This window comes from Theobroma umbraticum, unplaced genomic scaffold (genome assembly GCF_002168275.2).
Source record: "Theobroma umbraticum cultivar Fairchild unplaced genomic scaffold, ASM216827v3 scaffold_44.0, whole genome shotgun sequence".
NCBI classification, from domain to species: domain Eukaryota; kingdom Viridiplantae; phylum Streptophyta; class Magnoliopsida; order Malvales; family Malvaceae; genus Theobroma; species Theobroma umbraticum.
The window spans coordinates 969,386-982,300 of NW_018397255.1; the positions used below are offsets into that span (position 1 = coordinate 969,386).

Genomic DNA, 12,915 nt, shown 5'->3' on the forward strand with positions numbered 1-12,915 from the left:
TTCTCCAAACTTCGTGAGTTCTATGATTGTAACATGGTAGCATATGAAACTGATGGTTCATCCGAGTCTTGCGTCTTTAGCGTTACATGTGCTGGATCACTCTCACTTGAACTTACTGTTTCTATACAGCTGATGTTGATTGTACAAGTTCCAGGGGAATGACCAAGTTTTAAGAAATTCCGATTGCACGGTCCAAGAGTAGCCTATTGTATCTGTGTTGGTTTAGACAACCTGAAATCTATTTCTACTGGAAATTGGCATTCTAAACAAATTCTAATTTCGAGTGGGACTTGACTGTTGTCACCTCTATTCAGCCAGCGGCAATGCTCTGGCTTTTGTCCAATGACAATCTCAGTAGTAGCGTAATTCCAGAATGGTTCAGAACCAATCAATATGGCCAACTAAGATTCAAGCAATGCATATTAACTGGTGCAATGTATCCAGAACATTCCGGACTGGGTTAGATGATGACTTTTAGATTAATAAAATTGGAAAACTGCGGTCAGACTGTGCCTGCTTGACGTTTCTTGCCCTGGAAACCAGTTACGTACGCTAACTTCCCAATGGTCGATTCTTTTTAAAATAATTTCAGGAGTCGTCTAAAGGTGCCATGGTCTATTTTCAAAGTTTCTACTTTTGACTTCTTTCAGACACACCAACTACCTCATCGATTGTTTCATTGTAGCACTTCAACTTAACTGGTCGCCACTGATCACCACACGGCTGCTCTATCCTTTTCCCCTGAGATTGAAAAGAAACGGAAGGGACCATGAATGACGTGACTCACCAAAGGATCAAAACAAACGGGATATGGCTGCAGATAGCAGAGCAAGGGACAGGACCACTGGTTCTATTGCTTCATGGATTTCCAGACATATGGTATTCATGGCGCCACCAGATTGGTTTCTTGGCTAACCATGGGTACCATGTAGTTGCTCCTGATTTGAGAGGCTATGGAGACTCAGATTCCCCACTTAGCCCCAGCTCCTACACTGTTATGCAGCTCGTTGGGGACGTCATCGGCCTGCTTGATCATTTTGGGGAACAACAGGTATTTCCACTTTCCTCAAAGACACGGGCATGTACATGTTTTCCGATTGGTGTTGTGTAAAATGGTTTTTCTCTGACTGTTTCGAGTTAATTATTTATGGCAAGGCTTTTGTAGTTGGACATGACTGGGGAGCTGTTATTGGTTGGCATTTATGCCTGTTTAGGCCTGAGAGAGTCAAGGGATTGATCAATATATCTGTGCCATACTTCGATAGAAACCCGAAAGCCAAATATGCTGACGCCTTGATTAGAACTTATGGAGATGGGTTTTACATCTCCCAATTCCAGGTAACTTTTCTATCTAATTCAGTCAAGAAATGCTTGTTTTTAAGGTTGTTATACTAATCACTGCTTTGGGGAGGATTTCCTTAGGAACCAGGAAGAGCAGAGAGGGCATTTGCCAGGCATGATTATTTGACAGTGATGAAGAAGTTCTTGTTGATTACACAGACTGATAATCTGATAGCTCCGCCCGGCGTGGAGATTATTGATTATCTGCAGACACCATCATGGTTACCATCATGGATTACTGAAGAGGAACTCCAGGTTTATGCAGACAAGTTTCAAGAATCTGGCTTCACGGGTGGTTTTAACTACTACCGTGCTATGAACTTGTGAGTTTCGGCCTTCTATGAAAGTTGTTGAGTTCATATTTATGAATGTTCTTCCTCACAGAACTAATGTTCAAATTGGTAACAGGAATTGGGAGCTTACTGCACCTTGGCAAGGATCGAAAATCCTGGTTCCAGTCAAATTCCTAGTAGGTGATAAAGACCTGGGGTTTGAAAACACTGGTGTGAGAGAATACGTACAGGGAGATACCTTCAGGAGCCTTGTTCCCAACCTGGAAGTTGTTATTCTAGATGGTCATCATTTTCTCCAGCAAGAAAAACACCAAGAAGTTTCCCAGGAAATTCTTTCGTTTCTTCGCAAATTTCCTGCGGAGTAGCAGACTTCTCTGGGTTTTCATTATGATCGCCCTTCCTCTTGAGTCTTTGCTCTTTACTAAGAAAAGAAGGCATTCATGACTAGTTTTAATTTATTATTTTCCTCTGTACACTTGTCTTGTGTGGTTGTGGAGTAGAAAGGTTCTTCCAATTGCCACAATTAAATAAGAAAGTTAATTTCAGCATCGAGAAACCTCTATGAGCACATCCTTGTTCATGAAACTTTCTTGACATTGAAAAAGGTTTAGAAAACTATTGATAACGTGTGGACACGATTAATACATAAAATACAAAAAACTTACATCCAAATTTATGTCCAAAATTACTACATCTAATTAGAATGAATTTGAATGGATAATCAACTTTCATAGTACAGGCGAGATGGAAGGAAAAGACAAGATTGACCATCCTTCCCACCTCCAAATAGCAATCTCCATTTCTAGAAGACGACTGCACAAAGTCAATGAGATAAGAGAGTGTAAGGACATAGGAAACAGAGTAGTTTACGCGTTTGGCTTGTTTGAAAGGTCTATGAAACCACGGCAAACCAATTTATTACTATGTTTCTGAGAAATTCCGTATACTGTTCTGGGATGTTTCTGTTGAAGATAGGCGGGACCTAAGGTGGAAATTGCATGGTTGGAAATGGAAGCTGGCAGGGAAACTTCATGTGATACCAATCTGTTAAGTTAGGACTCCTACTTCTGAAGAGGGAAGCAGCTCTTTGCAAAGTAAAAGCCATAAACAGAAACAAGAGAAAGAGAGGGGAGAAGGAGACAGAGAGATGGCAGAGTTTGCTGTTTCCCTAGTTGTGGAAAAGCTTACGAACTTACTGGCAATGCAAGCAGCATACCTGGACGGGGTGAGCCAAAAGATTGTGCAACTGAGAAACGAGTTGAGGTGGATGCAAAGTTTTCTCAAGGATGCGGACATGAAGCAAGAAGAGGATGAATTGATGCAACAATGGGTGTCTGATGTTAGAGATGTGGCCTACGACACAGAGGAAGTTATAGAAACATATGTTTCCAGGGCGGCATCTCAGAAACCATTCGATTTAGTCACCAAACCGTTTTACCACTACAAGGTGGGGAGGAAGATTGAAAGTATTCGATCCAGGATTCGGGAAATAACCGGCAGACGAGAAACTTATGGTGGTCTGGGGAACGGTAGAAGTGGAGGAGAGGGAGCCGCTGCAAATGACAGGTTGAGATGGTGGAGACAGCCATCACCCCATGTAGAGGAGGATGACATTATTGAACTAGTGGAAGACACAAAAGCGTTGCTTACACAACTGACTAGCATGGAGTCAAGGCGCCGTGTGGTTTCCATTGTGGGTATGGGAGGTTTAGGCAAAACAACTCTTGCAAAGAGATTGTACAACCACAATGATGTTAAGAACCATTTTGATTGCAGAGCATGGATTTATGTATCCAAAGAGTACAGAAGAAAAGAGATCTTACAAGGAATCATTACAGATGTAAATGCAGTTAACAGAGATGAGATGGAAGTTTTGGAAAAGCTGAAAGAGGAAGTGTTGCTGAAGAAGCTGCATGAATTCCTGGAGGAGAGGAGGTATTTAGTTGTTCTTGATGACGTGTGGAGTATGGAGGTTTGGGATTGTCTAGAAAATGCATTCCCTAGTGGGAAAACTGGAAGCAAAGTGATGGTCACCACCAGGAACAAGGAGGTTGCTCTACATGCAGATGGAGGGGGCATTCCCCATGAACCAAGGATTTTAACAGAGGATGAAAGTTTAAAATTGTTCTGCAAGAAAGCATTTCATGGGATGAAAAGTCTTCCCCCTGAATTAAAGAAGCTTGGTAGGGATATGATAGTGAGATGTGGTGGTTTGCCTCTGGCGGTGGTTGTGCTTGGAGGATTGCTCTCTCGGAAGATCAAGTCAACAGAGGAATGGCACCGCGTTCTTCGTAACATCACCTGGCACTTAACCAAGGGCCAAGACCGGATAGCTGCCATTTTAGCACTTAGCTATAATGATCTACCCTCCCACTTAAAGTCATGCTTTCTCTATCTGGGACTATTCCCGGAGGATGTCTCTGTCCAGACCAGAAAACTGATCCATCTTTGGGTAGCAGAAGGATTTTTACCACAAGAAGGTGAAGAAACAGCTGAAGGCGTCGCTGAGAAATGCTTAACTGAGCTGATCGACCGGTGCATGATTCAAGTGGGAAGGTTAAGTTCACTTGGCAGAGTCAAAACAGTCCGTATCCATGATCTTCTCAGAGACCTCGCCATCTCCCAGGGAAGGAAGCAAATTTTCCTTGAAATTCATCACCGGAACAAGGCAGAGTCGACAGAATGTATCTCTATTAAATCCCGAAGGCATGCTATCCATTCTCGCCATGACCAGTATACTTTCCTTAAACACTTTGCTCCTCATTTGCGCTCCCTTCTGTTCTTTAACCGAGAGTATAATGTCGATGTGGCAAGGAAAATAATGAAAGTTTGTTTCAGGTTTGAGAAGAAGCTTAATGTCATTTACAAGAATTTTAAACTGCTCAGGGTCCTGGATTTGGAAGGTGTTCGTGTAGTCAGTCTACCTGACACAATAGGAAGCTTAATTCAACTAAGGTATCTAGGATTGAGGAAGACTAATTTAGAAGAGGAGCTTCCTCTGTCTATAGGAAACTTGCAGAATCTACAAACATTAGATTTGAGGTATAGTTGTTTTCTTAAGAGGATACCTAATGTCATCTGGAAACTGGTGCATCTGAGACATTTGCTCCTTTATACTCCATTTGATTCCCCAGACAGCTGGCATTTGAAGATGGACACCTTATGCAATCTCCAGAGCCTACCATATATAGAGGCTGGAAGCTGGATAGATGATGGTGGCTTAGCTAACATGACTAATCTTCGACAACTGGGCATCGATGGGTTGTCAAGAGAACAGGTTACTTCAGTCATTTCTACCATGGAAAAATTGCAGGACCTTCAATCCTTGTCTCTGTTGCTTGTGTCTGCACTGGAGATGTTTCCAACACTCACAGGACTTTCTCACTGTGAGCATCTTCAGAAGCTGTGTTTCTATGGAAAGATGGAGAAGCTACCTGACCCACAAGAATTCCCACCCAGCTTGATTAAGCTAACCCTTTACAATTCCCAACTGCAGAGAGATTCAATTACCAAATTGGAAAGACTACCGAACCTTGAAATGCTTGTTTTGGGTGAAGGGTCATACAATTTGAGAGACATGACCTTCTCCTCGGAAAGTTTTCCCAAACTGGAGATCCTACGACTGCACCTTCTGAAAGAATTGGAAGAGTGGACAGTGGAAGAAAGAGCAATGCCAAAGCTCAAGCATTTGGTGATAAATCGTTGTGAGAAATTAAAAAGGATTCCAGATGGACTGAAGCTGGCAACTTCCCTCAAAGAACTAGAAATTGTTGGAATGCCAGTTGAGTTTGAATACAGACTCAGAACCAAAGACTTCATGGAGTTCAAACACACACCATCAATCAAATCTACCACAGACATGTTGGCAATTGGTAAGCTAATCTGTCAGGATGTTTATTTAAAAGAGCACTTACATTAAGCATGAATTAAACCTTACTTTCTACATATGCATCTCGGTTTGCAGGCCTTGGCAGTCACCAGAATGTTGGTTGGCCAGAGGCACAATTCAGTTGACTGAACAAAGCTTCAAAATGATGATACAGATCGTATTCATTCTATCGGTTTCTTCTGCCATTGCACAGATAGCTTGGACATGTCTACCTGTTAGGCAAGTAGATAGTATTAACTTTCTTGGACAGCTTGTTTGTGAACGAGGATATAAGTTGTTTGTCAGTAAATAAACCTTATTTCTTAAATTAGAAACTTAAGATCCCAATAATTTCTTTTCCTTCTGAATGTAAGATACCATGAACAATACGATGAAGGCTCAATGATTTCTCTCTGCCAACTAATGCTCATATAAGAATAGAGGTGAATGGTTTCTGCCTAATCTTATAATGTGAGGGAGCTTGAACTTGTAGACTACCCAAGATCTTAGAAAGCTTGGTTCAGTCTACTAACAGCATAAACTCCTATATGTGATATTGCCTCCAGAATGGCGGCATCATAGTTTCTTTTTCCACCCAATCTACTAACAACTCCATTATTTCATCCATAGATAATCAGATCCTCAATGCAAAATAAATAAGAAGAAAACAGAAATGGGATAATCTTCACATAGTACAATGAGACTCACATGAATGACATACTTTTCCTTCTACTTATCAATCTCGTGTACATCATTGTTAACGGTGAGCAATAGAAAACTGTAAAGGAAACTAAGGACAGAACAAATGTCTTTTTCAATCATTCCTTCTCATCCATCTTAACAATTTGAGTACATTCTCATAAACAATAAATGTTATTGAAGAAGCAGGAACATTTTTCAGAAGGTTTGGTGTGATGCCCTTGTAAAATCCATGCAAACCCTCAAACCTGCAGGTCCCCAGAAGCAAACATGATCAACAAACGGAAGAAGGAAATACCAATTAAGAATATTCATGGTGTTTAATGCAGATTAAACTTTATTCCTCAGCACTAAGATTAAATTTGGGTTTGAATATGGTCTCACCGTGCTGTTTCCTTCACAACATGCCAACTACTCATATATCTTGGAATTCCCTCAATACTAGGTCGTTGCTGCAAAAATTAGAGATAAGTCCAACAGTGAGTTGCAGATTATCTCAATTGAACTTCACAAGCTGTCCAATTTAAACATCAAATGCTTGAAGGAAATATCCCTGCAGCCTCATGACAGCTTTGTTTAATCCTACTTAAAAGAATTTTGTGAGGTCAATGTACTTATAAATGAAAGATAGATTTTAATTTTTCCATTACCTGTGATCGAGTTCGAATAACCTGAAAAAACAAATTTCCCACCATCATAAGGCACCATGACCAGCCAGCTGACAGAAGATAAATATATATAAGGACTTCACACTGATTATAAGGATGCATACCTGAAATGGATATGTAAGTAGAATGGCAGCAATTTTAGAGGAACCCCCCAGAACAGCATAATCAAATGAATTCTGTACAAAATGTTAGGATTGTTAGAAATCATTTCCATTATAGCCTCCTACATGGTCAAACCATAAGGAGACTGAAAAAGGTCTTGATAGTGTCATTTTCAAACTGTCAAAGTTAGTATGAGGGTTATATACCAACAAATTACTGCAAACAGAAACTGCAGTTACATACCAACAAATTACTGTCACTTTCAGACTTCCTTTTGCTCTCTTTATAATCAACCATTATCCTTCGAAGTTCCTCATATGTTGTGAACTGAATAGCTCCGTGAGAAACCTGCTGAAGTCAAAACAAGCACAATGAATTGCAGAAGTATGGGAATATGAAAAACTACACTACTCCTTAAACAACTTGGTACTGTTCAGCTCTGAGATATTCTAATGTTGGAAAACCCATATGGTAATGTAAAAAGCAGGAGCAGAACAAGAACAAAACAGTAAGCAAACTACCATCAACAGACCAGGACCAAGTCCTTTATAGAGTGCAGTCCACCCTTCCTCTCTCAGTATAGTTCTTAAGGCATCTGAAATTGTTAAGACATAAAAGAATATTGAGGGACTAGCAACAAAAGAAATGAACATTAAATACACTCGACAATCATTTTCTATGATTGAAATTCCAACTGAAAAGAACAAAGGCACAGAAGGTATTAATCTTGAAATATATAAACAGCTCTTAATAATCTTATCATTTTCCAAAAGGGGATAAATTCTAAACCATAATTTTGAATATCAAATCTATTGAGTAGAGTTGGATTTCTATAATATATCAATCAGCACAAGAAAGCTATATATAAAAACGTGTTTCTTCTAAAAAACAACAAGCAACTTTACTGCAGGAGATTGATGTTGAACCTAATTGCTTGCCAATACTTGGAGTCAGAGTTAATATGACTCACTAGGGATATGGACATCTCAGAGCAGATTACTAGCAAATTAACATAAGATGCAGAGCAGACCATAAACGCCAGAATAAGGTCGACTTTGATGAAGAGGAGTCTGAAGTTGCATTCTTGTTTTTATTAGCCAAATAGGATTCGTGCACAATGAAACCTACAAAGGTCACAAGATTGAAAATGTTAAGAAAATACAAACTCCAACCTATCTTAGTTAACATTGATTAGAGACCAATCCAACCTAGTATCAGGGGTGAGAAGATGAGTATATGACTACTTTAAACCTTGACAAATCAATTATTTAGCTACACCAACATCTGAAAAGGTGAAACTCTGATGATCAATTCTAAAAGCACTGTATTGCCATGCTATTGACAGTTAGAATGTTAGACCACTGTACATGCCATGATAATTAAAAACAGGTCCTAATAGATTTTAAGCTTTAATTCTCAGTAAATTTTACTGATAAAAGAATCGTTTTCTTTCTGATATCAGGTGTGCGTTTTATGAGCCTTCCGTTTTTCTTCCAAGTGGTTTTATTAGAAGTTCATAAACTGACCAAAGCTCCAGCTTCTGCAGCAGAAGCAAGATGAAGAGCAGGGCTCAGCTTCTCCTCTCTGTTTTTAGAGTACCTTTGCTTAGCTCTGCCATAGCTACAAATAGCACAAAAAATTGAAATTAATTGATTGACATCAAACAGTTTTCAACAAATCAGAACATACTAGCTCTTTTTCCACCCATTGCATATAAAAAGTAATGTGTTCACATCTAAAAGCATCATCAAATGTGTAGTTCTTCGGGAGTTAGTAATTCAAATATATATATATAAAATAAAGTAGTAGTGGCACTTACAAGAAAAAATATAAACCCCATGAAACAGTGGACCCCAACACTGCAGGAAAGAAGCCTGAATAAAGCCCTTTCAAACCCTGCATGACAAACTCATTAAATTGTAATAAGAACTTTGAAAGGAGAAATCCTTAACGCCAATGAAAGTAAGAAAGACATTAAATTAACATGAAGAGGAAAGAAAAAGAAGCACCTGAGCCTAATTACATTACAGATATAATTACATGATTTGGAGTTTATATGACCAATTCAGAAGCTTGAAACTGCAAATACTTAAGCATTACACCTTGACAAGCTAAACTAACAAGATTCTTGGTAAGGACCAAGTCAAACAAACTTCATGAAGAAGAAAAAAGGACTCCCAAAAATACAGAAGGGTGGAAAATGTGCGAACCTCTAAGCGAGTAATGGTAAAAATGGCGTGGGCGGTGTTCTTGTAAGTCGGGTAATTGGTGGCTCGACCATCGTTAACTATTCAAAACTCGATCAGATCAGCACCGAAAAGCTAGACACTTCTATATATATATATATATATATATATGAGAGAGACAGAGAGAGAGAGAGATGGAAGAAGACGACGACCTTGGAATCTCGTACGAACGATGTCCAAAGGGTACATCGCGGCGACAGTGGCGAAACCAGCCACCGCACCGGCGGTTGCGTTTTCCCATTGCCACTGTGATTGTGACATTCCTCGAGTAGCAGGCAGAGAAGCAGCAGCAGAAACAGGCTAGGAACCTGGACCGCCGATCGCATCTCACGCCGCTGTTATTTCTGGTTCATTGATTTGGGCTCCAACTTGTTTGCTACAATTTAATACAACGTCGCTGCTTGTCTCTTTCAGGAAGACCACGGCCCAATTTATTGGGTTCACGGACCCATCAGCCATAGTCATGCTTCGAAGTTGACTTACCCAATATCATAACCCGAAAAGCGATCATATAACAACTCTGCATTACCCAACATCATCAGACATTCGATGCATCAAATATAAATTCTCTCCAATTTATTTATCTGTTGTTGTCATCCAAGACATTAACTTTGGTTGCTAAAAATGCCCAAAACCAACATGTTAGACAAGAAGGAACATCCCATATAAGCCTTCAAAGAACCAAGGACATCTTCGTTTTACTTTTGAGAAAGAACCAAGGATACTATCCAAGTATTATTTGCTATTACAAACCAGGTTGCTATTGTGCCTGTTCATCAATATGCTTCCAGGATGTTGAACACGTTAGAAGTGAATTGCACACATGAAGATGTTTATTCTTTCCCTGTATGTTAGTGTGAGGTTGAAGTACAACATAAATCACTATCCACATATACACTACAGCAATGGAGTGAGACAACTCCACTCTCACATGATTTTCTTTCTCTTTTTTTTTTTTTCACATTATTTGAGGTGTACCTTTGCTCCAGGGCACAAGCTTGTTCATAGCAGTAAAGAATAATTGAAATCCATCAAGAACTATTGAAAGGATTGTTTATAAAATCATTGGTCGTCAAAATTCAATTCTACAACAGTTGGTTTAGAATCATCAAGAAATTACAATGATATTGATCAAAATAAAAACATTACTATGAACTCAGCTGCACTGCAAATCAATTTTGCAAAGAATGTTCTGCTTTAGGAGGAATCCCTAAATTGATCTCCTCCACTGACAGTAATCCTGGCATTATACACCAATATCAGTTACCCTGCATTTTCACAAATTATTTGCAAATGCCTTGCACTTCTTCTTTGTCCCATTTCTCTTAGTGAAAGTCTGGCAAAGTTAAAAAACCAAATATTATTAGTTACTGCATAACATAATTCTACCAACATAGTAGAGCAGTGGCAACTTTTCATTGCAACAATATTCCCCATAGTTCAACTAAATACTCATGACTTCCGTTAATAATCACCTCTTTCCTCTCTTTCCCATGGTTGTCTTGACCATGTTCTAACCAATGCCTAATGGCCTAACAGAGTCTATGGCACAGTTCTGGTTCAGTTCATAGTTTCTTAAACCATCACCAACCTTTGGTTCATGTACGTATACTCTTGTATGTTTCTTCAATTGCTTGAGTGGATTATGTTGCCCCCATCATTTAGAGATACATTGTTCTAATTTTGGTTTAACATTGTTCATTTACTAGTCATCATCATTAAAAATGTTAGGTTGTCAATACAGTACCAAATGCAATCTCTGACCCTTATCTCTTTCCCCCATCTCCCACTCTCTCGCCAATGTCCTCTATGGTTCTAAAATAAGAGACCGTTACCCAGGAAATTATGATCAGAGACTTGTACTCTGCATTTTACATTTCATTAACTAAATCTTACGTCAGTGCAACTAGAACTAACTTTCTTGGTTTCTAATTATGGTGATACATAAATAACATGAACAATAGCAAAAGCGAAAAAGCTAACTGCAAAATCTCTGTACCCGAGCACATCATTGATCTGTTCAGCAGGCAATATAAAATTTCTAAACAACAAGCAATACAAAGAATTATTCCTCTCTCTCCAGTCCAAAGTCTCCCAAAGTTCTTGAATGATACTATCCAATCCAGCCCTTCATAATGATAAACCTCTTACATTGTTGTTTTGCTAATATTCCCAAAGAATCTAGAGCCTAAACCAGACTAACGGAAGGAACTATTTTGAAGAACTTATAAACTTCTTCTCTTCAATCATAGCTTTCTAAACAACTGTGTAAAGCTAAGACTTAAATAAATTCATGAAATTATTACGAACACAAAACTTAAACAAATCAATCAAATTTCCCGTACCTCACTCCATGGAGACTTTAGCTCCAACCTCCTTCATCTTCTGAATAATCTTCTCAGCTTCCTCTTTAGTAACCCCTTTCTTCAACAAAGTGGGCGCCTTTTCCACCAAATCTTTAGCTTCTTTCAACCCCAAATCCGTAAACCCTCTAACTTCCTTAATCACCTTAATCTTAGCCGCCGCATCGAACCCTTCAAGTTTCACATCAAAAACCATCTTTTCCTCCTTCTTCTCTTCCCCTTTCCCGGGCCCACCAGCCCCACCTTTCCCGGCACCTCTCATGGCCCCAGCAAATCCCATGCCCGGCATCATCACTGCCATTATTGGCATCTCTTTAACATCCAGTTTTTGGCGGAGGACTTCGGTTAAGTCCATGACTTCGAGCAGAGTCAACCCGGAGAGTTCATCGACGATTGCGGCGACTTTGTTGGAAGGAGCTTGTTTGGTGGATTCTTGTGATGGGGTTGTGTAATTTCGTGAGAAAGTATGGTTAACGTTGTTTAAAGATTGGATGGCAGAGGAAATGTTTGGATTTTGATGAAGAGTTTTCCGGATTCGAGTTAAATGAGAAGAAAACAAACGTAAATTTCTCATTTCCCTTTCTTCCTTCGTGTTTCAATTTTCAATTAAGGTGCTTTTTGTTTCAGTTCAGTGAGATCATGGAATTGCAAGGAAGCTATGAAGATTGGAGAGGGTTTAGGCATAAGCCATAGTAGTAAAACCTGGTCCAAAAGGTCATTTTTGGGCCTGAAGTCCAGCCCAAACTATTGACTTTAAGGCGTACTAGTTCATTGCTTTCGATTTCAAGCTCCAGTTCCAGCTTTCGAGATGGCAGTTACATCATGCCGACAAGCGATTTTTCTATTAGGAACTCTTGTCTCAAGTTGTATAAGCAGAGGTTTATATATATATATACATATATATATATTTATAATTAGGGAGGGGGATTTGAACTCTGTGTACTAATTAATGAATCAAAAATCAAATGTTTAGATGCTTGTATAACTACCGTTTCGAAAGTGGATGAACTGTCCATGGCAGGGGAGAGTAACCCTGTTGCAACCTGTATCCTCTGCTTTTTGCCAAGGTATTTGATGCAAACGGAAACGGTTTAAGCAGCCTGATTCATTGTGACAACTTCTACAAGTCCTTTATATGGGATAGCACGGTGGAGAAAGAAAGAAGATCCCTATGATCCAAGTAGCAGCAACTACAAGATACAATTACCATGTGACTGGTTGGATCAGTATTTGGGATACAAGGAAGGCAATCTAGCTTCCTTTTTGCTAAGTTGGTGTTGAGATATATGGAAGCTGTTGCGGAAAGCAATCGATTTCAACCCAAATGGAAAATTT

General features: G+C 39.4%; 4 protein-coding genes across 5 annotated transcripts; 2 read left to right on the forward strand and 2 right to left on the reverse strand.

The window, feature by feature from the left end:
- Positions 1-544: 544 nt before the first annotated feature.
- Positions 545-2,190, forward strand: LOC110409963 (alpha/beta-Hydrolases superfamily protein). The gene is made up of 4 exons (XM_021419495.2): positions 545-1,051; positions 1,156-1,338; positions 1,423-1,664; positions 1,750-2,190. Exons 1-4 carry the CDS (start codon positions 770-772, stop codon positions 1,997-1,999), a joined length of 957 nt encoding a protein of 318 aa, XP_021275170.1. The 5' UTR covers positions 545-769; the 3' UTR covers positions 2,000-2,190.
- A 383-nt stretch (positions 2,191-2,573) lies between these two features.
- Positions 2,574-5,837, forward strand: LOC110409957 (putative disease resistance protein At1g50180). The gene is made up of 2 exons (XM_021419488.2): positions 2,574-5,506; positions 5,599-5,837. Exons 1-2 carry the CDS (start codon positions 2,782-2,784, stop codon positions 5,646-5,648), a joined length of 2,775 nt encoding a protein of 924 aa, XP_021275163.1. The 5' UTR covers positions 2,574-2,781; the 3' UTR covers positions 5,649-5,837.
- Positions 5,838-6,159: 322 nt separating this feature from the next.
- Positions 6,160-9,691, reverse strand: FOLT1 (folate transporter 1). 2 transcript variants are annotated; one of them, XM_021419170.2, is made up of 11 exons: positions 9,370-9,691; positions 9,182-9,258; positions 8,791-8,867; positions 8,498-8,591; positions 8,002-8,095; positions 7,493-7,566; positions 7,215-7,319; positions 6,974-7,045; positions 6,852-6,872; positions 6,586-6,653; positions 6,160-6,449 (listed from the first exon to the last, which is right to left on the reverse strand). In XM_021419170.2, exons 1-11 carry the CDS (start codon positions 9,476-9,478, stop codon positions 6,317-6,319), a joined length of 924 nt encoding a protein of 307 aa, XP_021274845.1. In that variant the 5' UTR covers positions 9,479-9,691; the 3' UTR covers positions 6,160-6,316. The 2 variants fall into 2 exon arrangements, with proteins under 2 accessions (XP_021274845.1, XP_021274844.1); XM_021419169.2 differs by having other exon boundaries at positions 7,215-7,322; positions 9,370-9,689.
- Positions 9,692-10,256: 565 nt separating this feature from the next.
- On the reverse strand, positions 10,257-12,248 carry LOC110409726 (Ribosomal protein L12 family protein). Its single transcript, XM_021419171.2, has 2 exons — positions 11,563-12,248; positions 10,257-10,553 (listed from the first exon to the last, which is right to left on the reverse strand). The coding sequence occupies exon 1, from the start codon at positions 12,152-12,154 to the stop codon at positions 11,564-11,566; it is 591 nt and encodes a 196-aa protein (XP_021274846.1). The 5' UTR covers positions 12,155-12,248; the 3' UTR covers positions 10,257-10,553; position 11,563.
- Between the last annotated feature and the right edge of the window lie 667 nt (positions 12,249-12,915).

What these genes read in the sequence shown, in the direction of transcription:
- LOC110409963 (XM_021419495.2), top strand. Translation starts at nt 770, where the DNA reads ATGAATGACGTGACTCACCAAAGGATCAAAACAAACGGGATATGGCTG. An exon ending in ATCATTTTGGGGAACAACAG is followed by an intron (nt 1,052 to 1,155) that starts GTATTTCCACTT and finishes ATTTATGGCAAG; the next exon opens with GCTTTTGTAGTTGGACATGA. An exon ending in TTTACATCTCCCAATTCCAG is followed by an intron (nt 1,339 to 1,422) that starts GTAACTTTTCTA and finishes GGATTTCCTTAG; the next exon opens with GAACCAGGAAGAGCAGAGAG.
- LOC110409957 (XM_021419488.2), top strand. Translation starts at nt 2,782, where the DNA reads ATGGCAGAGTTTGCTGTTTCCCTAGTTGTGGAAAAGCTTACGAACTTA. An exon ending in CACAGACATGTTGGCAATTG is followed by an intron (nt 5,507 to 5,598) that starts GTAAGCTAATCT and finishes CTCGGTTTGCAG; the next exon opens with GCCTTGGCAGTCACCAGAAT.
- FOLT1 (XM_021419169.2), bottom strand. Translation starts at nt 9,478, where the DNA reads ATGTCACAATCACAGTGGCAATGGGAAAACGCAACCGCCGGTGCGGTG. An exon ending in CTGCAGAAGCTGGAGCTTTG is followed by an intron (nt 8,096 to 8,497) that starts GTCAGTTTATGA and finishes TGACCTTTGTAG; the next exon opens with GTTTCATTGTGCACGAATCC. An exon ending in TACTTACATATCCATTTCAG is followed by an intron (nt 6,873 to 6,973) that starts GTATGCATCCTT and finishes TTGTTTTTTCAG; the next exon opens with GTTATTCGAACTCGATCACA.
- LOC110409726 (XM_021419171.2), bottom strand. Translation starts at nt 12,154, where the DNA reads ATGAGAAATTTACGTTTGTTTTCTTCTCATTTAACTCGAATCCGGAAA.